The 23297-nt window shown below is 37.0% G+C and overlaps 1 protein-coding gene across 1 annotated transcript in view; it reads left to right on the forward strand.

Moving 5' to 3' along the window:
• OMA1 (OMA1 zinc metallopeptidase) overlaps positions 1-18753 on the forward strand; it is a 19445-nt gene extending 692 nt beyond the window's left edge. The window contains exons 2-8 of the mRNA XM_010283140.1: positions 254-482; positions 1511-1684; positions 1780-1887; positions 3518-3646; positions 8954-9028; positions 10889-11038; positions 18372-18753. Coding sequence (XP_010281442.1) covers positions 254-482; positions 1511-1684; positions 1780-1887; positions 3518-3646; positions 8954-9028; positions 10889-11038; positions 18372-18590 — 1084 coding nt within the window. The 3' untranslated portion in view covers positions 18591-18753. The remainder of the gene's footprint in view (positions 1-253; positions 483-1510; positions 1685-1779; positions 1888-3517; positions 3647-8953; positions 9029-10888; positions 11039-18371) is intronic.
• The last annotated feature ends 4544 nt before the right edge of the window (positions 18754-23297 follow it).

Raw genomic sequence — 23297 nt, forward strand, 5'->3', positions numbered from 1 at the left:
TCAGAGGTGTTGGATGTATCTTTTGCTCTTGTTCACATTTACATATGCTAGAGGGAGGTGAACCAAGGCACCAAGGTGCATTCCTTCCTCTCCTGTGGGAGGGAAGAAATGGAGTGGGGTAGAAGCCAATTACCGTATAAGCTTCCATAAGCTCTTACAGGAGGTGAGACTGTAATAGAGAATACAGCAAGGGCAGACGCTAACAAATTCCTTTTTACCTATGTCCTAAGTTAACACTGTTTGTATCTTACAGGAGCATAAGAAATTGGTGGAAGGCACTTCCTCCTAATAAACGGGAACTTTTTAAAGAAAGTGCAAGAAAAAACAAATGGAAGATTCTCCTGGGTGTCAGTAGCTTAGGAGTTTTATTTGTTATGTTTTATTTTACTCACTTGGAGGAAACACCCATTACTGGGCGTGCACGACTGTTGATGTTTGGAAAAGAGCATTTTAGGGAACTGTCACAGATGGAATATGATATGGTAAGATTTTAAAGAAAAAGTCAAAATACTTTAAAACTGTTAATGCTTTTTTTTAAGCGATGAGATAGTCCAATTAATGAGATGGGCAAACAAACCTTTTGGTGTCCTTGATAAATTTTGAACTTTGTGCTCAGAACCCTGCAGAGCACCTCCATCAGTTACCCCCTCCTCTTGTCCCCACCCTTTTTAAGAGTTCCCTTTGTATATGGCAAACATTTCCAACTGGGCTGTTGTAATATAACAAAAAATATAGAAATCTGGTAAGAGCAATAAAAATGTAGCTAATAAATAATAAATAAATTATAAAATGCTGAGATCTGTCTTATTTTCTGTGCTGATTTGGGCATTTTTTGGCCCTTGTTAAAGGTCCTCTGTTCTAAGCTGTCCATATACTCTTCACCTGCATATAATTCTACTACTATTTTTTTTTTCAGTGGATCAGCTCATTTTTATTGAACTGCTTTCTTTTAAACTGTCCATGGCACTAATTTCAGTAACTTTGAGTTCTGTGACTTTCCGTTCTAAAGCCAGTGATACTTGATAATCCATACACAAATGTCATTGTATTCCTATCTGACAGAGAATGTGAGATAAGAGCAGAATTAGTACAAGGATATATTCAGATTTCATCTTTTGTTTAAATTTTTCCACCTCACAAATTACAATAGAAATATACAGATACAGAAAAATTATAAATTCAGATGGAAATTCAGGAAGGTATAGAAAGGTTTGCCAAATGGTGATGCTAACTTTAACTGTGTATTAGGAGGCTGTAGGGCCAAGTTTATACTATCTTATTTTTGATTTGTGGTCAGTTTACTTCCTTTTAAGTTTATTAATATTTAACTTGTGGGTCTGAAAGAATGAACTCTACTATATGGCTATATGAAGGAAAGATCTATTAAAATACAGATTTAAGGAAGTTGCAGGTTTGTGTAGCCACTAAATTAGTTTACCAATTAGTCATTTACTCTGTGTTTGTTTGGCATGGCAATCAATGAATTCTTTTTTTTTTTTTTTTTCTTCAGTGGATGGAGGAATTCAAAAGTAAAATGTTACCTGAGACAGATGCACGCTATCAGGTTGTGGAGAGAGTTGTTGGTCATTTATATGAAAGCAATAAGGACATCCCACAAGTCTCAGCGCTCAAGTGGATTATCCATGTGGTAGATGAACCAGGTGTAAATGCTTTTGTGCTTCCAGTAAGTTGAACCCAATACAAAAATTATTGGTAATATTGAAACAGCATTTTATTTATCTGTCTTCTACTTAATTTTCACTCTCTTTTTGTTTACAGAATGGTCAAGTGTTTGTTTTCACTGGATTGCTAAATGCAGTTTCTGATATTCATCAGCTGTCTTTCATTTTGGGACATGAAATAGCTCACGCTGTGCTGGAACATGCAGTAAGTATTTAAAGAAAGCTGTCTAAAATTCCTAAATTAATTCTAATTACTTTAGTTAAGATTTTTCCTATCGCTACCAACCAATGTTTCAGTGTGACTCTTTCTAATTAATGAAAAATAAGAGTTTGAAATTAGAGTATTCTGCTACAGCATATCCTTTTTACTCATGTAGTACTTAATAACTGTCAGAAGTCTTGTAGTAGTCAGTGTTAGCACAAAGTTTGCCAGTGCTTTTTTCATAGCTGTACAGATGGCTTATGGCTCACTGTTAACAGTCATTTAATGTTTCTCTCCTCCTATAGTACAGGCATAAGGAACTAGAGGCACTCAGCAACTTGGTTTGTTACTCCTGTACTTGTTGATACTTACAAAGTGGATAACTTTAATAAATTACTCCAAATAAATTATATTTTTATTATAGTAGCACACAGTTTTAGAATGCCAAATTCTAGCATTCTAGAATGCCAAATTCTAGAATCAAACCTGGAGTTTGATTCTGCATTTACCAATGACTGCTTTCACAGACTTAATTTTTCCATATCCTGACTTGGATATGTTGAAATAGGTAGTTCTTTGCCATTTGAACAGAATGGATGTAATAATTTTGTTGTGCTTTGTAGGTACAACTATGAAAAAAGAGGATGGTTTAGAAATACGGCTCGTGTTGTTTTAGATTGAGGTGATTTGCTAGAAAGTTATGCTTTGCCTCCGAATTGGTTTCTTTCTGTGCATGTAATTTTAAATAATTGTATTCATTACCCATCCATCAGTTTGAGAAGACATAGTGAGAACCCTGTAAACATAAAGATGCTGCTAAAATTGCAAAAATAATCTGGAAATGGTTAAATAAGTTTTAAAGGCAGTGGAAATAAAAGAAAATTGCTTTACTGCATCTTGTATGATTTTGGATGAGCAACAGTTCACATCATAGCTTCTTGGGCTCAGTTGAGCCAACTAACTTGTTAAACTTCAAAAAAAATCCAAAAAAACATTTCAAATAATAAAAAAACTTTACCTTGTTTGTATGGAACCTGTGTCACCCAACTGGCATAGAAAAAAGTATTGCATGATCTGGCTTATTAGTGCTCAAATCAATTTGTTGCATGTCAAATAGAGCTCTGAAAACCAGAAGAATTTCAATTTCTTACTTCAGGATCTCTCAGTTTCTGAAATTAAAGGAATGCAACAGAAATTAAATAAATATATTATGCCTAGTGTCCCCTTATCCCATTAGTGTTCCTGTCTAAATTATGTCTATCTCTTATCAAATTCATGTAAAGAAGAGTCTTCTAGGTCTTTTTATAGATTTTTCATTCCAACTGAGGTGTTTCATGGCCTTTTTTACTAAAGAAGTTAGTCTGCATGCTGCCATCATCCTATTTCAAGCTTTGAATCTCTCGAATTGTCAAAATATATTTGTTTCAGCTGTATTTATGCAGTTGGTGTGGATTCTAGACCGGCAGTACCTTGTATCCAACTGGATTTTTTTGTGTAAGCAGGGGAGCTTGTGCTCGCCCTGTTTCTGTGGCTGTGTAGAAAATAGTGATTTTTGAAGTGCTTCCAAATCCTGTTATGTTCTAAAGAAACATCAGATAGTAAGGAATCAAAACAGGACAATTTCTATTTGCAGGCAGAGAAAGCCAGTCTGGTTCACTTCTTGGATTTTCTATCACTCATCTTTCTCACTATGATTTGGGCCATCTGTCCTCGTGATAGTTTGGCAGTTGTTGGCCAGTGGATTCAGAGCAAGTTGCAGGAGGTAAGACTGACATTTCATATTATCCTGCCTGAGTTCCATGGAAAAACATTTTTAATCTTGGGGAGATAGTACCGCAAAACAGTATGTTTGAGGGAAAAGGCAAGAGGAGAAATATTATAAGCAAAAATTAATATTTGAGTATGTTTTTGAGTGAAACGTTTTTATAAATCTGCATCTGCTTTAGTTGATGTATGTTTTCATTTGTCATCTTGAAGAACTTTAGATCTCCCTAAATGAGTGGATTTTGCGGGACAGGCTCTGAGTAGCTGCTTGCTAATTAAGTTAGATGATTGTCTTTTTGAAATGTAGCTCACCCTCTAAAGTAGTATGTGTTGAAATACCGTGTTTTTATTTTGAGTAGTTGTTAAATTGTTTCTAAACCAAACAAAATATATGGAATTCTTTAAATACATTGTTAGTGGTAAGAATGCTTTCCAAGATAAGAAAATTGAGAATCTAAACACTCTTAGTATAAACCTTGCTATAATAAAACTTACTGAAATAATCTTTTCAGACAACATGTATTCCAATAAAGTAAAACTCAGAGGCATTGTGGTGCCACTTTTCTTCAGCAGTCTAACTTACTGTCTGCCTCCGGACAGTTACTGATCCACTTCTTCCTTAAAAAGTTGGGGTTTCTTAAGAGAAATTTTGCTTACATCATAAAACTTGAACATGAATTTAAGTGAAAGAGCTCTTTGGTTTCTTTGAATTCTCTTGATGCCTTTCCAGATATTTCCCCCGGTTCCTCAAAAACATGAAATTGAACATAACCAATCTGTTTTGGGAGTTCTTATGCTAATGGGTAGATGTGTGGTTTCTGCACATAAATGATCTCTAAAGAGCTTGGATATTTGTACAAGTAGCTGAGAAACCAATACATTGATGAATGCTAGCCAGCATTTTGAAGAGCTGAATTTGGAAAAAACAAAGTGTGAATCAATCCTGAGACTGCTCATAATTCAGACAGCAAGATTTAACTCTCTGTCAGCATCTTTTCTCCTCTTATAGGCTAACTGCAACTTGGCTTTTTTAGCATCGTGGATTGGAGTTGCGCTTTCGATTGCAAATACAATCTGTGTTTAAGCTCAATAGTCCTATAGTGTGCTATAGGAAAGATCTATTAGATATGAGGTATTTTACAGTAATGTCCTGCTTCAAAAGTCTGATCAAACTCATCTTCAGTAACATTAATCATACGCATATGTAATGCAGAATAAATAAGTCATTAGTACTTGCAAAGTTTTCATCCCATATACAAGAAGTGCTGAATAGAAATTTTTGTTTGTTAGCCACCCAGGAGTACAAAGTCTGTTTGTTTCCTCCATTGAAAATTTGCCTATTGTGCTTAGGTGAAAATGAACCTTTCTGCACATTTTCTCAGGATGTTTCTTTTCTTCTTGTTTCATAACTCTATTTTGCTTTCGGAAGTTCTAGCATCCCACTCTATGAAAGTGTTATTTAAGCCGCATTGCAGTACTTGCTTTTGTTTCAATATTTTTTTTTTTCTTTAATGTCTTCAGAGTTTTAACTCTTTAACCTACTGACCATTGTTCATTTTTTATTATTGATGGTAAGTAGTTTCCAGTGATTCTTTGTAGGCCTTTTGTCACAGTAGCTCCAGTTCTGCTTTTTTCTCCAAAGCTAATGGGTTTCCTTGCCTTAAGAAATTGTTAATTTCTTTTATGAGATTCATTCATGATTGTTCTTTAGTCCTATATTTCTGAAACATGTTGGCTTTGTTTTTACAGCAGCAATTATTTTACATAGGAACTAAAGCTTAGGAATTATTCTTGGAATAGCACAGAGCATGACTGAGTTTTATTCATGTCCTGCACACTAGTATGTAGAGAGATACAGCACTTCATATTCCCTTTCTTGTCACACAGTCAGATTTGTATTCCATGTGGACACTGGCAATTTTGGATAGTCAACTTACCTGGAACTTCCTTTTCTTTAACATACATGGACAGCTCTGGTAATTGATTTGAAAAATCAAATCTGTCATCTTTATTATGTCCAATTTCTGACAAGGATTTCAGATGAGATTTTGAAGATCTAATTTTTCATTCCAGCACATTCAAAAAAGGGTTTTTTTTAATTCACTTTTCAGTAGCAGACGAGTAATACTGTATGTTAGATGCCTCAAGACTCTTTAATGTGACCACTGCCAAACCTTTATTGGCTAGAAGCACACTGTGAAAGAGAGCCCAAGTTTTCTCAAGAGATTCAGATCATTTTATAGTTTTAATTTTAGATCTGAAGAAGAAACGCGTAGAATTCTAAAAAATTGCAGAGGAAGCAATTATGTTAATGAAATTTTGGTAATGATCAGAACATAACAGATCTGGAACCCTACTTGGTCATAAGCTGTATCCAGCATAGAAACTGCTATATGGAATCACATCAGAGTCTGTTTAGGCTCGTATATTGTCTGTGACTGGTCAAGAGCAGATACATAGAGGAAGAGTAAAGGAAATAACGTCAATTAAAGGGTGATAGTTTCTTCAGATGCCATCCCTGTTTCTGCAGGCTGTAGCACGGTAGGTCCTGAACTACAGATTGCATTAGTGTTGTATTTATTTCTAACAATCCAGCCATATTTTTGCTGGTAGCATTGGGATAGACATACAGGTAAATAGTCATACCCCTGTACTTAACTGTAAATGCAAATATAACTATGTAGGTCCTGAACTACAGATTGCATTAGTGTTGTATTTATTTCTAACAATACAGCCATATTTTTGCTGGTAGCATTGGGATAGACATACAGGTAAATAGTCATACCCCTGTACTTAACTGTAAATGCAAATATAACTATGTAGGTCCTGAACTACAGATTGCATTAGTGTTGTATTTATTTCTAACAATACAGCCATATTTTTGCTGGTAGCATTGGGATAGACATACAGGTAAATAGTCATACCCCTGTACTTAACTGTAAATGCAAATATAACTATTTAAGGGGTAAGAGTTTAGATGCTGATGTTTTTATTACCATCTTGCTGTCCCACATCTCTCTCTCTAGATGGTCTATTAAGACACATGCATTCAGAACATCAATTTCCTAGTTCTTAATCTTCTGCAAATTTTTTTTGAGATGGATGCTGCCCCTGCTTACTTAAAATTGTTGTAAACCTCCCAGAGAGGAAAACCACAAGTTGTTGTAACTGAAGAAATAGAAAATGGCCTGCTTGTTTAAGCCTCTGTTACAGTTAGTGCTTTGGGTAGTCCTGTTGCGTGTTACCAGTTTCGTTTCCCTCTCTGAAAAATATGTACTAATTAAACAAATAGTTTAACAATGATTTGCCCACGGAAAAGGACCTGGGGGTGCTGGTTGACAGCTGGCTAAATAGAAGCTGGCAGTGTGCCCAGGTGGCCAAGAAGGCCAAGAGCATCCTGGCCTGTATCAGAAATAGTGTGGCCAGCAGGAGTAGGGAAGTGATTGTGCCCCTGTACTTGGCATTGGTGAGGCTGCACCTCAAATACAGTGTTCAGTTTTGGGCCCCTCACTACAAGAAGGACGTTGAGGTGCTGGAGTGTGTCCAGAGAAGGGCAACGAAGCTGGTGAGGGGTCTGGAGCACAAGTGTAATGAGGAGCGGCTGAGGGAACTGGGGGTGTTTAGTCTGGAGAAGAGGAGGCTGAGACCTTATCGCTCTCTACAACTGCCTGAAGAACGGGATTGTGGTGAGGTGGGTGTTGGTCTCTTCTCCCAAGTAACTAGTGATAGTATGAGAGGAAATGGCCTCAAGTTGTGCCAGGGGAGGTTTAGATTGGACATTAGGAAAAATTTCTTTATGGGGAGAGTGGTCAAGCATTGGAACAGGCTGTCCAGGGAGGTGGTGGAGTCACCATCACTGGAAGTGTTCAAAAAAAGTGTAGGCACTTCAAGATTTGGTTTAGTGGGCATGGTGGTGTTGGGTTGATGGTTGGACTTGATGATCTGAAAGGTCTTTTCCAACCTTAATGATTCTGTGAAATAGTTTATCTGGCTAACTGGGAGTTGGTGCTTCAGGAATATATGACAGGCTAGCTGGGAATATCTTTGCTGTTTAGTGAATATATGCACTCCAGTAGACCTGGAGCACTTTTCAAAGCAGTAGAATTATATATTCCACTTCAAGTAATGACTTTATCATCAGAGGATTTAAAAAATATATTTATAATTACAGTGTTTAAAGTCTGTAAGGAAACTGAGAATTTAGAAAGTGACCTCATCTATGCTCACTTATAAACCAGCATATATGCCTTTAAAAAACATGTAGAGGATCAGCTTTGGTTGGCTTTTATTTTTGATCTAGTAAAGAAAAACTATCAGTACTACTTCAGAAAGAAACAAAAAATGACCCATACCTTTATATACTCAAGGGATTGGGATGCTGCTTTAGTGCTCTTCATTTCTATCTATTTTGTCTTTTTTTTTTTTTTTTTCCCCTGGAACTTACAAGGAGGACATATTTTTATAACCAGATGAAGAGCTGATAAAACCTTTATCACTTCACTAACCTTGCACATCCCCATTCTTCAGTTGATATTTCCTAATCGATGCCCAAACCAGAATGTTGTGACATACTCCTTATCTCTGCAGGAGCAGGCTGTTTTAACAAGTCCTGATTTGCATTTACTATAACCTGAGGTATTAGGGCAAGGCTGCCCAAATCTACGTGCATTACATATGCCAGAAGATGGTATCTATGACTGAATAACCATGTGAGAACACTACCGCTGTCTCTTAGGGTGTGTTAATACAATGTCATACCCTAGAAAAAAGGGAGAGGAGTTGGTCAGATTTATGTCCTCCAGTTTGATTTCTCAAGGGCAATTTGCAACTTGTATTGGGGGATAATCATGACAAAGGAGTGATTTCTGCATGGAAATGTTTATGACTATGTTCTATACTGTGGACTGTTTATCATACAAAATCAATCATACCAGGCTTAAAAACAGTCATCATAAAAGTTTAAGGGAGCCACTGGAATTTTTACATACAGTTGCTACAACAGATATCTTAATGCCAATAACAGAGTAAAATGAAAAAATTGTAAAGTTGGCATTGATCCTTCGGTTGCTGCAAAATTCTTTGAGAGTGGCCACAAATATATGTATAATTTGAATAAATTTCCACTGAATATAGGATCAATTATTTACATATAATGGAATTAAAGACTACATTAAGAAAATGATAACTGATCACACGCTATGTGAACGTGATAGGTAAACACTATTTCTTATGAGGCTAGAAAAATAGCTCTAGCTTTGTACACATTCAAAACCAAGAAATACAGCTTTGATGTGCTTCTTTGCAGTTTATGTTTGATAGACCGTACAGCAGAACATTGGAAGCTGAAGCTGATAAAGTGGGACTTCAGTTTGCAGCAAAGGTAACTACAACTGGTTTGTTTTATTAGTAATTTACCAGACACTTCTTGGTTTCTATTATTATCAGAGGGAGTTTCACACTTCATACAGAGGTAAACTCTGTGTGGGAGGGTTCCCAAATTTTTGAAGATACGTAGATTAGTGAAGTAATGGGAAATAAAACAGTTTGTAGGACAAAGTAATTCTGCATAAATTGTGTGTTATAAATTGGTTTGTGAAGTTGTGCACTATTAGCTGCACAGTATATTTTCTATATAGTTTATTAGTATTAGAAGAAAAAGCTACGTATTTATAAAGAGGATAATGCCAAATAGTGAGCTTCCATAAGGAAGATATAAATTGCCTTTTAAATTTTTGTTTCACTTAGTTTCCATCTATCGTGGGAAGTTCTGAGGAATGCTTTGCTATATTGTAGTGCACCTAAAATATTCTTACATATAGTATCTATTCTTATAACAATACAGTAAAATTTAAGAACTTTTTGATACTATGATTATATTTTCTGTGATTGCTGATCATTACAAAGTATATCAATACTGTTCTAGTATTTTAAGATATAGTTTAAATACAGCCATAAAAATAATGAGGCTTTGGTAAAATAAGTAAAAAATCTGGTCAGAAACTACTTAGCATTTTTTTCATAATTTGTTTTTTCAGTCACTTTTTTTTGTCCCTGTGGATTTTAATTCTAAAGTAAAGAAACTAAAAGAAGTATTTAATTTCTAGCTAAGTGCAATAGATCTAGATAAATGTTAGGTAACTATGAGAGCAGCACCATCTAGTGTTAATATGGCATAAGGAGAATTTTCTTAATAATTATTAATAATTCTTCAAGGAAGGGCTTTTAAAATTAACTTTGATTCTGGGACTGAAACTGCATTTGTCGTTTAAAGTCATCTAAGGGAATAATATTATCCATGAAAAAAACATGATTGCTGTGTGGGCGCTTACTGCATTGTAATACCTAAGATGTAGGGCCATACTGTAAAGAAATAAGCAAAGTGCTATCTCAGCATTTCTCTGCTTGTGCAGATAATTTTTTGTAACAGTTTTAAGAAATAAATTCAGAGGATAAAGCACCCTTTTTGTATTTTGGGGGGGGAAGTAATTTTTTTTAGCTTTGAAGTACTCATCTCTTTTTCTCTTAAACAAATGAAAATTAATGTAAGAAATCTTTTTTTTCCCCTCCACTTATATGCAAATATAAAGGAGTCTGGTGGTGATACACAAATGCCATTATTAAAATTCATGTTCCATGACTTTCTATGGTTTAATATATACTTCTATGAAGAGAAATAGGAATTCTGCAGAATTACTGTTTTAATCTGTTGTGGATTACACAGATCATCCTTGAAAAAGGCAGTGTAATCACTTACAGAAAAGCCTTTGCAGTTCATTTTAGAGATATTTAAGTATGAATTATTATTACTTTATATTTTTTAGTCTAAACTTCTTCCTGTAAATTTGCCTAAATCTGTGGATATAATTAATTTGTTCTCTGCTCTACTGTGTCTAGCAAATATAACTTAGAATAAGCAGCTGAGTTTTTTTAAAGAGCAAGTACATGCTAGAAATTGTGAATGTTTTTCTCCTGAATTGTCTAATTCGGGTCTAAGTTTTTGAAGGTCGGTGGAATTACATAGATGTTAAAAGGAACAAATTCAGTGTCTATCTGGATGAGGTTTTTTTACTGTGCCAAGATATTTTAGAACAGCTTTTTCCCATCAGGTATGAGAGGGACCATCTCAACAGGCTTTAGAGGTGTAAAATTGAAGATGTCTTTTGTAATTCAATACCCATTAGAATGTGTATTGTATTACTTTAAAAATATAGTGGTGTATACATTTCCTTTCTGTTTTCAGGCTTGTGTGGATGTACGAGCAAGCAGTGTATTTTGGCAACAGATGGAATTAGCAGAAGCCATTCAAGGGCAGCCCAAGTTACCAGAGTGGCTCTCCACACACCCTTCTCATGAAAATAGAGCTGAGCACTTAGACCGGCTTATCCCAGAGGTGAGCAGAGTTAAAGGAAGTGTGTCTCCTCCTCTTAGGAAGGTTGCCAGAATTAGTTTGGTATTGATTCACAAGCTGCTTTGGTATTGATTCAGAGTCTACTCTTTTAGCACCATGCTTATCTTTCTCTTTATCATTACAGAAATTTTCTGCTACAAAGCTTTCAACCTTAAAGGTTTTATTAAATGAAGAAAAAATTAAGATAGCACAGGTGAAATGTAATTATATTCTAGGGTTTTCTCTTTTCTGATTCTGATAGAAGTGTAGTATTTTTCCTTTTGAGTGGCCTTCCTGATATAGATGTGACGCTGTCACAGGCCTCATCCATTCTTTTCTCTTTTTTGCCATTTTGGAAGCCGGTTTTTAAGTTGGATCCCTAAACTGTCTTGACTTCTGTTGCTTTGGTAGCTAGCCTTAGGCTGTCAAATAGAGAATACTACATGCTATGTGTCTTTCTCACTGATGCGGGATTGAATACACCTCAAGTAGCTGTGCCTCAGAAGAATGTCAGATCCCCAGTAGAAGATTTCTTAATAGCCCTAGTTATGATAGGTCTCTGTATATTTTGCAGCCTGCTTTTTTCTTTACATCTCTGTTCTGTCACATTAAGGAGGAAATTTTACCCCACTCCAAGGAACTTGAGTTAATTCACAGAATTGCCCATCAACCTGCAATCTTTTCTCTGTTCTTTCTTTCAGATTTCCTCTCAGAGGAATGCCAAGTGGATAGCTACTTGGGGATTCTCTTAATTTGTTGTGCTACTTGCTGGTAGCTTAAGGAGAACTGTTCCAATTTAGTAATCTTGGTTTGTTGACTATTTCTTTAAATAGTGGGGTTTATAACTATAGAAAAATAACATGGATTATGCTTTGCCTACTTTTTTCTTTTTAAAATAGTGTTGAAGTACTTCAGGACTGTTTTTCAGCAAGCTAAACTGTGTTTGGAAATTCCCTTTCTTATAGCCAATTGGTAATTTCTTCTTCCTCCTCTCTTTTTTGGTTTGTTTTTTTTTTTAACTCTCAGTCACTTTAAGTCTTTCTAAATTCCAAACTATAAAGACAGTTGAAGATTTATTGGCAGAGGGAGCACTAAAACGTTGATGAGTTGGCTGATTTCAAAGGAGAAAAAAAGACTTTCATGAATCCTTTGATGAGAATGAATGCAGTAAATATCCTAAATGATGGCATAAATCAAAACCAGCATTAGGGGTAGGAGGTTGGAGACTGGCTAGACCGAATATTGGAGACTGACTAGACTGAATATTTTAAATTAATATACACAAATTCTGTACTTTGCAAAAACAGGTTGTGAGATTATTTTGATGGATTTTCTAACACATCAGAGCAGCTTGAATGGAAAACTATATTTCTTGTGGAACCTCAGTTTTAGTTAGATCGAACATAAAGGGTTTGGGATCCTTTATTTTCATACAGTTATGGACTAGCTTATAAAGTGGTAATGAAATAAATTACCTCATATGTTCTACCCCAGGACTGAGGAAATAAGTTAAATAACTGAGCAACTGTGTGGAACTGGCAGTCATGTTATTTCTGTCTTATCTCTTGTGGTTTAGCAAGTGGAGCAACCTGCATCTTTTTATAGGCACTTTCTCTTCCTAAGAAATTTTCTTCCAAATGATAAATGAGGAGGAGATATTTTCATTTGTCCCTTACCTTAAACATCCTTTGGAGTAGGAGAAACCAGGGGCTGAAGGCTTCCTGTTTTTAACAGAAATTCACTAGATAAGTGAGGTTGATACTACAAAAGTGGAATAAAAATGTAAGAAAGTATGTAGAGGTGTTAATGGAGGCTTCTCTGAAGCACTGACTCCCCTTCATTTGAGAGCTGCCTTCTTGAAGCTGGATCTCGGGCATTTAAAGGAAATCCCAGGGCTTTGTTGTTTCTCAGTATTAGCGCCCTTTTGTTTTATTGTTCATATACTTAAAGCCTTTTAGAACAGTGTGTTTACCATATATTAATGGCCATTAGATACTCCGAGCCCAGGGGGAAAAGCCAGATTTTGAAAAGGGCCTTTTTATCTCTCTAGTATCTCTCTGTGAAGAAACTGTACTTAAGACTCAGTGTCAGATCCATCGTGAGCATTGTTGTGTTTCATATGCTGATGGTTTTGGAGCTGAAATGGTTTTCAGGACAATACAGTATCTATTATTAGACCAGCTACTGTAACTGGAGGAAATAGGAACAAGTTTTTAGACTTCTCAGGCTGCACAGATGTTTCTCTACAGACTTCTAAGCAAGTTCACAATATGATGCAATCATACAAAGTGAGATTTTTCTTTAGGTAATGAAATAGCATGTCTCAATGAGGTGACTTAACGGTCTCAGGAAATGTAAATTAAAGCAGGAATATCACAGGGATTCTTGTTTCACATAATTAAAATTAATTTGATTTGCTCCCTGTCTTTTAAAGATCTTGCATCTGATTTTCTGAACAAGATGGAAGCTACAGTCAAGCTGAGGAATTAGTAAATAAGAGAGCAATTACAAAGTGGTGCTCTCCTGGAAAGGAAATAAAGGAAATTAAAAAGACTTACCATGTTTTTAAAGGATTTCCCCCTCAGACTGGGAGAGATTTGGATTGTAAACTAGGAAAACAGAATATGCTGTTAAACAGGAAACTGAAATCTCCTACAATTCCTACATGGAAGGTGGTGAGATGCTCGATGAAGACCTATGCATTTTATTTTTGAAAAAAAAAAAAAATTTTGTAGTAGCAGGCAGGATGCTTACCATTGTTCTGGAGAGAAAAATTGTGGAAGTGTAGTGCCAGAGAGATGCCATAGGACCTTCTAGTTCATCTCTGAACCTTTTATTTTAATGTTCTCTGACTTGCTACAGTTTGTCTACCTTCTTTTCTAGTATGTTGCTCAGATAGAGCACTCTACATCAGCTGAAGCCTCAGCTGTGCTGAATAAAGCAGAAGGTTATCTACTGAGCCTTGCCTGTGACACAAAAATTCATCTTGATATGACATTTACTTTTTGGCATCATGTTGTTGGCTCAGAGTCCTGTTTTGATTCATTGTAACTCCTGTTTCCCACTCTTGTGGAAATGCTGTGTTGAGGTCATTTCGAGAGTAATACTATGTCACCTCTACTGCTTCTCTTTTGTTTGCTAGGTCAATTAATTTGTCCAAAAAAAAAGTTAGTTAATTTACTTTGGCAAGATCTGTTCTTGTCAAATCCACATTGGCTGTTCATTATTTTTATTATTGTTTTGGTAGTTATTGCTTATGCCTCAGTCTGCTGCCTTTTGGATGTTGAAGATACATTTATTTCACTTCCTTTTCAAAAATGCATTGGTATATTTGTCTTTTGCTTATGATGTAAAGATTACTTCAGATAGTTCTAGTACCAAAATATATTAATTAAGCCCTTTCAATGTGAAAATTTAAAGGAAAATAAGAATAAAATTGCTGAGCTATGTTTCTGTCCTCCCCATAAAGTTGTTAAATATTTTGTCACCATTTTCCTTTTCTGTGCCAACAGAAGCAGTGAAAGATTTGAAACATTAGCATTGTATAAAGGTTGCTTTTCTTCTCCATTAAGTAACAAACCTATCCATTCTTTTAATCATCTTTTTATTACTACTTTGTTTGTAGAACCCGTTGTCTTCCCTATGCCTGCTAATTGTAATTCGTTTTGCAACTCAGTGTTTCTTATTTTTTAATTTTTTGATTTATTTTTTTTTCCTTCTCTTCCCTACATGCTTGTGCTATTTCTTAGTTTTTTGTAGAATTGTAAAGTCAGAGCAGAAGTCAGCCCTGCCGAGGTAATCGCACTTAATACACAAGAGACTATAACCCTTGGCCTGGTTTGCGGACAAGAGAGTGATGTGACTTTTATACTGAGAGAGCTGACAGCCTGAGAGGTAGGATGCAATCCAAAAGACTGTGATGGGCTGAGGTGCAGCAGTTAGCCTGGTATCTCTGACAGTGGTGAAGGGTTAATACTGAGAGCTAACAACTACTTTTTTCTATATTTGTCTCTGCTGGTCGGCTTTATATGAAAGCAGTAGGATGAAATGGACCTCCCTAATTCCTATGCCTTCCCCCCTCCCAACACATTGCAGGACGTGACTGCAATTGTATTGATAAGAAAAACAGCTTCACCTTTGTTACTTAGAAGCAATAGTTTTGATGTTTTATTTGACATCTCCTGAAGCAGTAAGCATGCAGTGGTCTTTATTCTGAACAGCAGTACTTCTCTCTTAAGGTTAACCTGAAAAGAACCGCATTAAAGTACTCTCAGTTCCCAGGTGAATCTGCATGCTCACTCTAGCTAGTTATCCTTGTCTCAGTTCTGTCCGTCGTCTTTATTGAGAACACTCTTTGCTATAAACAGTCAGTGAAACATGTTCTTATTATAACATCCATATGCATGTGCTTCGTTAAGAATGCTTTTACTTGTCCTTTTACCCAAACTGTCAAAAACCAATTTATTTGGGCAATATTTAATTACCAGATATGAAGTTGCTAGTGATTTTGAAAGTACAGTATGGCTGACCATGTTGGTCTGTTTTATTTTTCAGGAAAAATTATACTGTAAGCTCCTCAGCCTGTTACTGGCATCGTAATAACATTACAGAGCTATTGGCACAAAAAAAAATAGCAGCAGTCAACTGAGCTAGATAACTAGGGTTGAATTTTGCATGGCCATCACAAACATACACAGAAAGACTGCTTTTGCTAGAGTGTGTAGTCATAGCTGTCTTTAACAGTGAGATGACATGTCAACATAGCTTCCCATTCTTGTAACTGTAGTCTTTTTAATGGCGTGTGAGTTGGTGTTGAACAGATGCCTTCTACCCCCTTGGACAGCTTTATGTCTAGCAAGAATGCAAAGACATACAGAGGGTGAAAATGTTAACTCTGAAGTATTGTTGTTTACTTTTGCTGTTGTGACTTTAGTATTTTAGGTAAGTGAAACCATGGAAATAGGCCAGCCACTATATAGCCAAGAAAACCAGAAATTTAAAATTGCTAAATTAGTTTAAAAGAGGATTACGTTGCCCTTTGCAGGATAAAGCATAAATCTTTATATTTCCATTTGCCTTGAATAATGCTGCTTGATATTAATGTAGTCTTGCAGCAGCTTGTGCTCAGGAAGAGAACAAGAGAAAACTCTTGGTTTGTCATAAATGTCAATTTAGAAGTCAATTGGTCACTGAAGCAGAGGAGTGTTCAGTGGTACACTTAGATTTGGTGACTACATGGACTATCATGCTGTAGAAAAACAAATACTGAAAGCTTTATTCGTATTTGTTAAAAGGTAGACAAGAGGAGTATTTGCATGCCTAATCCAGACTTGTGTATCCATTAATTTGAATGTTACATTTCAGCAAGAAGCAGCTGGAGAAACTCTTGCTACATTCATGGAATGTGTCTTTTCCAAACCCAGTTGTTAAATTCTATTTGTTTCTAACTATTTACAGCAAACTCTTTTTCAGTTCACTGGAGTAAAGTTAGGGAGAAGTTTGGTACCTTCTTAGAGAAAGAAAGGAATTAAGAAGCTCTGCTCTTCTATTTTAAAGTCTGCTGTAATAAGATCTTCCCAGTGTCTCCTGTGGAAGGATGCCAAATTCTTTCAAAATGATGGGTAAATACTTCTGCATAGGTGTACTGGAATATTTGATTTGATATTTCAGCCAAATCTAGTGTATGTAAAGCAGATTAAAACTTTCTGCTCTGTTATTTAAGTGCAGTGGTAGTTCCACTATGAAAACTGTTACTCTCTTCTTCCTTTTTAATCCATCTAGAACAAATGAATCAACCCATGCTTTCGGCTAGCAGTCCCTAGTACTGGTCAGGAGGCACCTGGCTACAACTCAGGACAGGTCTGGCCATTACTTTTCAAGAATCGACTGTTATGAAGAGAAGTGGAATAAAATAAACATTTGAACTTACTTTCCCATGAAAGGATTAAAAATAAAGCTGGATGTTAATCTGTCCATATTTTTATACTGTTAATTGAGGCTAAGATACAGATAATACTGCGTAAAAGTGACTGTACCACAGTGACCATTGATTAGTGCTAAATATCAGGCTAGTTTTTGACTTCATGTTTTGTTGGTGTTTCATTTTGCAAGTCTTGAAAAAATAGGTCTCAGCAGAGGTGTAGAAACCTCTAAAATTCTACATATAATATTTTGCTATATGATGCATAGGAACTTGCTTTTCTTGATTAGTTTCAATGGATCTTGTAGGAGAATCTGTGGAGACTAGTAGATCTGTGTACAACTGCTTGCAAAGTACCGCATTGGACTTAGTTGTGTGGTATCCACTGTTAGCTCTAAAACACGCTGACATTTTTCTATAGGCTAGTTAAAGTAAGTTCAGCTTCATTACAATGAACACCTACTTAAGCATCCTTAAAACAGCTGACTTTATACTGTTTTATACCAATTTCTACACAGTGCCTTTGACACATGAGATCCATCTATTGTCATACCTTTCTCAGATTGCCCACAAGGCAGAATGATGTGAGGGGAGTGTGCCTGCGCTAGTGGATTTTTGATTCTTTGGGAAATTCTTTGGCTCTTTTGTGCCTCTACTTTCTAATCTGTAGAATGGAGGCAATGGCACTTACTCAGTGAGCAGGAATAATTTAAAGTTTGGTCTCTTAGTGCTAATATTTTTATCCAGATAAATTTTTACCTTCTAGAGACATTGTTTTCTCAGAACACTTGAAAGCTATGCATTCAAATGCTTCTTGGAGATGAGATCACTTGTATAACTGGACCTTAACTATACTGCTCAACCATCTGGATCTCTGTGCCGAATTGTTAAACGTCCATTATGATATTGGAGGCTTTTCCCTCCTTATTTGAGCCAGACATCTATATGATAGTTGCTTCAATAATAGAACATATCTGATGAAGTAAATTATTCACAGCCCTTTTTTTTTTTATGCAGTCCTTTTAATTTACATGTGATTGTAAATTAAAAGGTAAAAGGTGCTGCTGTGAACAAGTATCATGTAAAATAGTTGGAGACCTTCCTATCTATTTATGCTGTACCTTTTCAAGTATCCATTCTTTGAGAGACTGTCTCTGAGAAAATTATTTTCATTCTTCATTTTTCTCCATTGTTTTACCATATTGCTACATTTCTTCTCAGAAATTCTTGGTTTCTGTTGAAAAGTTGTTCGGTAACAACTCAGACTCAGTATTATACTCGCTCTCAGACTCAGTATTATACTCACTAAGCTTTATGTACAAATGCAGACCTTACTGGAAAGCCAAATCACTGACTGAAACCTTTTTTGTTTTTCTTATTTAAATGAGCTTGATTTGTTTTCCTATGTATTCACAGGCTCTTAAAATAAGAGAGAGCTGCAATTGCCCATCTCTTTCTGGACCAGATCCTCGCCTCATTTTCAAACTTAACATGCAACATCTCCTGGAATCATCTACAGGTCAAGAAACCCCAAATTCTACAAAGCGAGATCTCTCAAAACCAAAACTGGATTTTCCTCACACTCAAAAAGTGGAAGATATGCCAGTAACTTTTGCAGTTAAACCTACAAACTAATGATAATAATTTTCATGTTTTATGAAACTTGTGGTCCCTGAAGGTCTGTCTTGTAACAGAAATTTGTCTTTGAACCATAAAGAAGTTGGAGCCACTGATATTCTATGTTTCTTCTATGTGATCTCTCACTCAAAGCAATAAGGAACCATGCCCACACAAGAAGAGCAGCGTGTTGGAGCAGAAAGTTTCTTATTCATCAAGAGTTACTAAAATAAATCACTTCTCAGGGGAAAGATAATCTCGTACAATCCAGTCACAGTGTCATTTTCAGCTTTATGAGGCTCACCTTGATCAAAGGACAGATGAGCCAGAAGCGTCCCTAAAGCAGAGGAAAAAATACAATTTTCATCACTTAAGTTGTCTGGTTTATCTTGCTGTAATTTGGGTTAGATCTGTTCAGCTTCATTTGAGAAATAATGAGGAGGGCTTACTGCCTATTCCACATATAGAACGTTTAAAAATATAAAGCTGAGATGCAGTAATAGCCTATGGGCTAGATACACCCCCACTTAATTAGGTGAATTTACTGCTGGGATTTTTCTTCTTTCTAAGGCATTTTAGAATATGGATTGATTCAACATTTCTCTTCAAAGCAAAAGGTTGCACAAAGTTCAATTTAAAAAAGGAGTTAAATAATTTTCAAGGAAGTTTGTCTTGTGAGGAAAAAAAAAAACCCTACAAAAACACCATATAAGAACCAGTTTGTAGCACGAGAATGCTTTGCAAGGATACCTATTGTCTTTTTTTAAATGATCAGGGTGCCTCATCAGAGGCTGGCTTTACTGGAATGACATTTGGTTTGGATAGATCCATTTGGATAGAAGTGATTACTGATGTGGAAATACATTATGTAGTAGACAAATACAGGAAGATTCCTTGACTGCACAGCTTTCGCAGCTGTACCTTACCCTAAAAGGTGACTTCTCTTCAGGAAACTGGCATCTAATGCTGAGCATTCCCTCCCTTCCCCCAATCCCCCTGAAGCCACACATTTTATACTGTGGAGACCAATATGCACAATATAGGTAAAGCTCTGCCTGTCTTGATGGACTGACCAGTACGGCCAGCCTGCGAATCTTTATTTGCACATGTTTGAGTTATCCTAACTTTGCAGTTGATGAAAATACTGAAATGTGGTTCTTAGAAGAAGATGTAGAAAGAGGTGGAAGTGAGTGAAAATAAAAAAGGGAAATCCCGTTCCTTTATCTGTTAAGATGTACTTGCTGTTAGGTTTTTTGTTACTCATATTAAAAAAAAAAGTCTGTTTCATGTATGGTAGGACTTTACATGAAGGGGACACTCAAAATATTTTGGTGTATTGTGTTTTGAAACATTCTTTTTTATCTATCGAGAATACTTCTTCAATTAAAGCAGAATGGAAGCTTTTTAAAAGGAAAAAATAATCTATTCAGTGCTGTCAGTGAATATAGCTGGAAAAAAAGATTGTGAAACAAGTAATTCCTTTACTGACTTCAGTCGACCAGCTGGGGTCCTTTGAGAAATGCAAGCAACTGCCTAACTTTATTTAGAGGTAAGTTGATGTATCTGCAGTGTTGATGATTCTAGGTCTGATTATATAGGTCTAGACTGGCTGCATATTGCTTACAAGCTGTTTTTAAATCTCTGCTCAATACTCTTGGCAAGAGGCAGAAGGTCCAGCCTGACCATTATTCATCCATCCATTTTTATTCTTACTGACAGGAGTTTTTGTAACAGACATTCAGTGATGTGTTGAAGTGTTTGGACATTGTCACCTGAAGGTAAACAGAAAAATACACTGTTTAGATTTCCCTGTGGACCTTACAGTTTATACTGCAACACCAAGACCCCAGCACCGCTGCTGCTGCCTCTCTTGCTCCAGTGTCAAAACTTGTTTTGTTATCCAGGGCTCCTGGTTGATACACAACTTGCTGCTTGTGTCTGTTAGGACTAAGGAGAACACAGAACAATTTTTATAGTGTTCAAGTTGAAGTATGGAATAGTTTGGGTTGGAAGTGACCTTTAAAGGCCATCTAGTCCAACCCCCCTGCCATGAGCAGGGACATCTGCAACTTGATCAGGTTGCTCAGAGCCCAGTCCAACCTGACCTGGAATGTTTCCAGGGATGGGGCATCTACCACCTCTCTGGGCAACCTGTGCCAGTGCTTCATCACCCTCCTTGTGAAAAATTTCTCCCTTATATCTAGTCTAAATCTACCCTCTTTTAGTTTAAAATCATTACCCCATATCCTGTTGCAACAGGCCCTGCTAAAAAGTCTGTCCCCATCTTTCTTCTAAGACCTTTTCAGGTACCGGAAGGCTGTAAGGTCTCCCTGGAGCCTTCTCTTCTCCAGGCTGAACAAGCCCAACTCTCTCAGCCTGTCCTCCCAGCAAAGCTGTTCTATCTCTCTGAGCATTTTTGTGGCCCTCTTCTGGAACCTCCCCAACAGATTCATGTCTTTCCTGCGCTGAGCGCTCCAGAGCTGGACGCAGCACTGCAGGGGCGTCTCACCAGGGCGGAGCAGAGGGGCAGAATCCCTTCCCTTGCCTTGCTGGCCATGCGGCTTTGAATGCAGCCCAGGGGCCTTCTGGGCTGCGAGCGCACATTGCTAGCTCATGTCCAGCTTTTCATCTCCCAGGACCCCCAAGTCCTTCCCAGCAGGGCTGCTCTTGATCCCTTCATCCTCCAGCCTGTGCTGATACTGGGGGTTGCCCAGACCCACATGCAGGACCCTGCACTTGGCCTTGTTGAACCTCGTGAGGTTCACATGGGCCCATTCCTCGACCTTGCCCAGGTCCCTCTGGATGGCATCCCTTCCCTTGGGCATGTCAACTGCACCCTTCAGCTTGGTGTCATCTGCAAACTTGCTGAAGTTGCACTTGATCCCACTATGTCATTGATGAGGATGAATACTGGTCCTGATACAGACCGCTGAGGGACACCACTCGTCACCAGTCTCCATCTGGACATTGAGCCATTGACCACTGGCTCATCTCTGGATGCGACCATCCAACCATTTCTTCATCCACCCAACAGTCCACCCATCAAATCCATCTCCAATTTAGAGAGAAGGATGTTGTGGGGAACTGTGTGAAAGACCTTACACGAGTCCAGACAGATGATGTCGGTAGCTCTTCCCTTGTCCGCTGATGTGGTCACTCCATCATAGAAGGCTACTAGGCTGGTCAGGCAGGACTTGCCCTTGATGAAGCCATGCTGACTGTCTCAAATCACCTCCCTGTCTTCCACGTGCCTTAGCATAGCTCCTAGGAGGATCTGTTCCATGATCTTCCCAGGCACAGAGGTGAGGCTGACAAGTCAGTAGTTCCCAGGGTATGAAACTACACAAATTTCCTATTTCTACTGTCTGTTTTAAGTGACTTAAGTATTGTAGTGGAGTGCTGGAGATGCACCAATAAAGTACGCACACAAGTATTAGGCCTCTACACTGAAACACTATAGTTTTAAAGTCCAAAATGGGATGTTGAAAATTTCAGTTTTTACTTTACATCTTGGATTATCCCTAATATTTTTCTTAAGTTCTTTGGGAGGGATTTCGTCTTTCTGCTCCTCTTGTGTCCAACACAGAAGATGCCTCTTGGAGGGCACTTCTTCGTTAAATGCTTAATGAATACTAGACATCTGTCTATATTGTTAAAGTATTTTCTTTTTTCTTTCTTGAACAGAAAAATTACAAGAATGTTGCTTTCCAAAGGTTTGAGAAGTCATAGTAAAAGTTGCGCTTTTTAAATTAAAGAACATATAATAATTTTTAGTTGTGTATATATAATAATACATGTTTATATATACCTATATATAAAAACTAGAATATATTAATATATTAATCATAATAATTATAATCTTAAAATATATGCCTTAGGAAAATACTATGGTTGCGAGTTCCTGATCATCTGTAGAAACTTTTCATTGCAGTTGTGTAGCTTAGTATGTCCCAGGAAAATAGAACTAGAAGTGTTCCTGAAGGAATCCAGTACTTGAAAGATGCATGGCATACAAGAGGGAGAATAGTGGCTAAAGTGAAAAAAGGTAAGATAGGTCAGTAAAAATTCATTGGCATTCCCACCACCAGTACTGCATGCTGTACTTCACAGCTTCCTGTTGAAAGACAGAAGTATTTGGTAGAAATTTCACTAAATTTTTTAATGCATTTGCTATAGTGGGAGTGTTGAACAATTTGATAAGCAGGGGATGTGCATTCAAGGCAGTCCTGTAATAAAAATGGCTCCTTACAACTTTTGGGTTGTCATGTTACTCTTTTTTTGTTTGTTTGTTTAAACTTGAAATACAGAAGTGCCAGGAAAGCAAATCAAACAGCTGTTAGAATGTTCTTTGTTCTTGAATTCTGTTTGTAGTCATTAAAAGAGAACAATCCTGCAACCTTGATGCTTTTTTCATATATTATGTGGGCTGCCACAGCTTTTTTTTGTTGTTGTGGTGTTGATATCTTAATACCCCTGATTGAAAAACTATTTCCAGTATAGTAGTCTGTTGTAAGCTGGCTTACTGCCATCAAAATTCTCTCTGCTGAAAACCCTGGTTGTTTCTCCAGATCTTGTGAGCTTTTGAAGAGGGAGTGGGATGATCACGAAGAGTGGTTGGTAGTAGAGGTGGCAGGGTAAGATTTCCTGTCAGCAGTACACTGCGGTTTCTTTAGGTTTCCAGTCCATATTGCAGAGTGTGGTTTACTCAGTCACCCGCAGTAAGGA

This window comes from Phaethon lepturus, unplaced genomic scaffold (assembly GCF_000687285.1).
Source record: "Phaethon lepturus isolate BGI_N335 unplaced genomic scaffold, ASM68728v1 scaffold1313, whole genome shotgun sequence".
Taxonomy (NCBI): Eukaryota; Metazoa; Chordata; class Aves; order Phaethontiformes; family Phaethontidae; genus Phaethon; species Phaethon lepturus.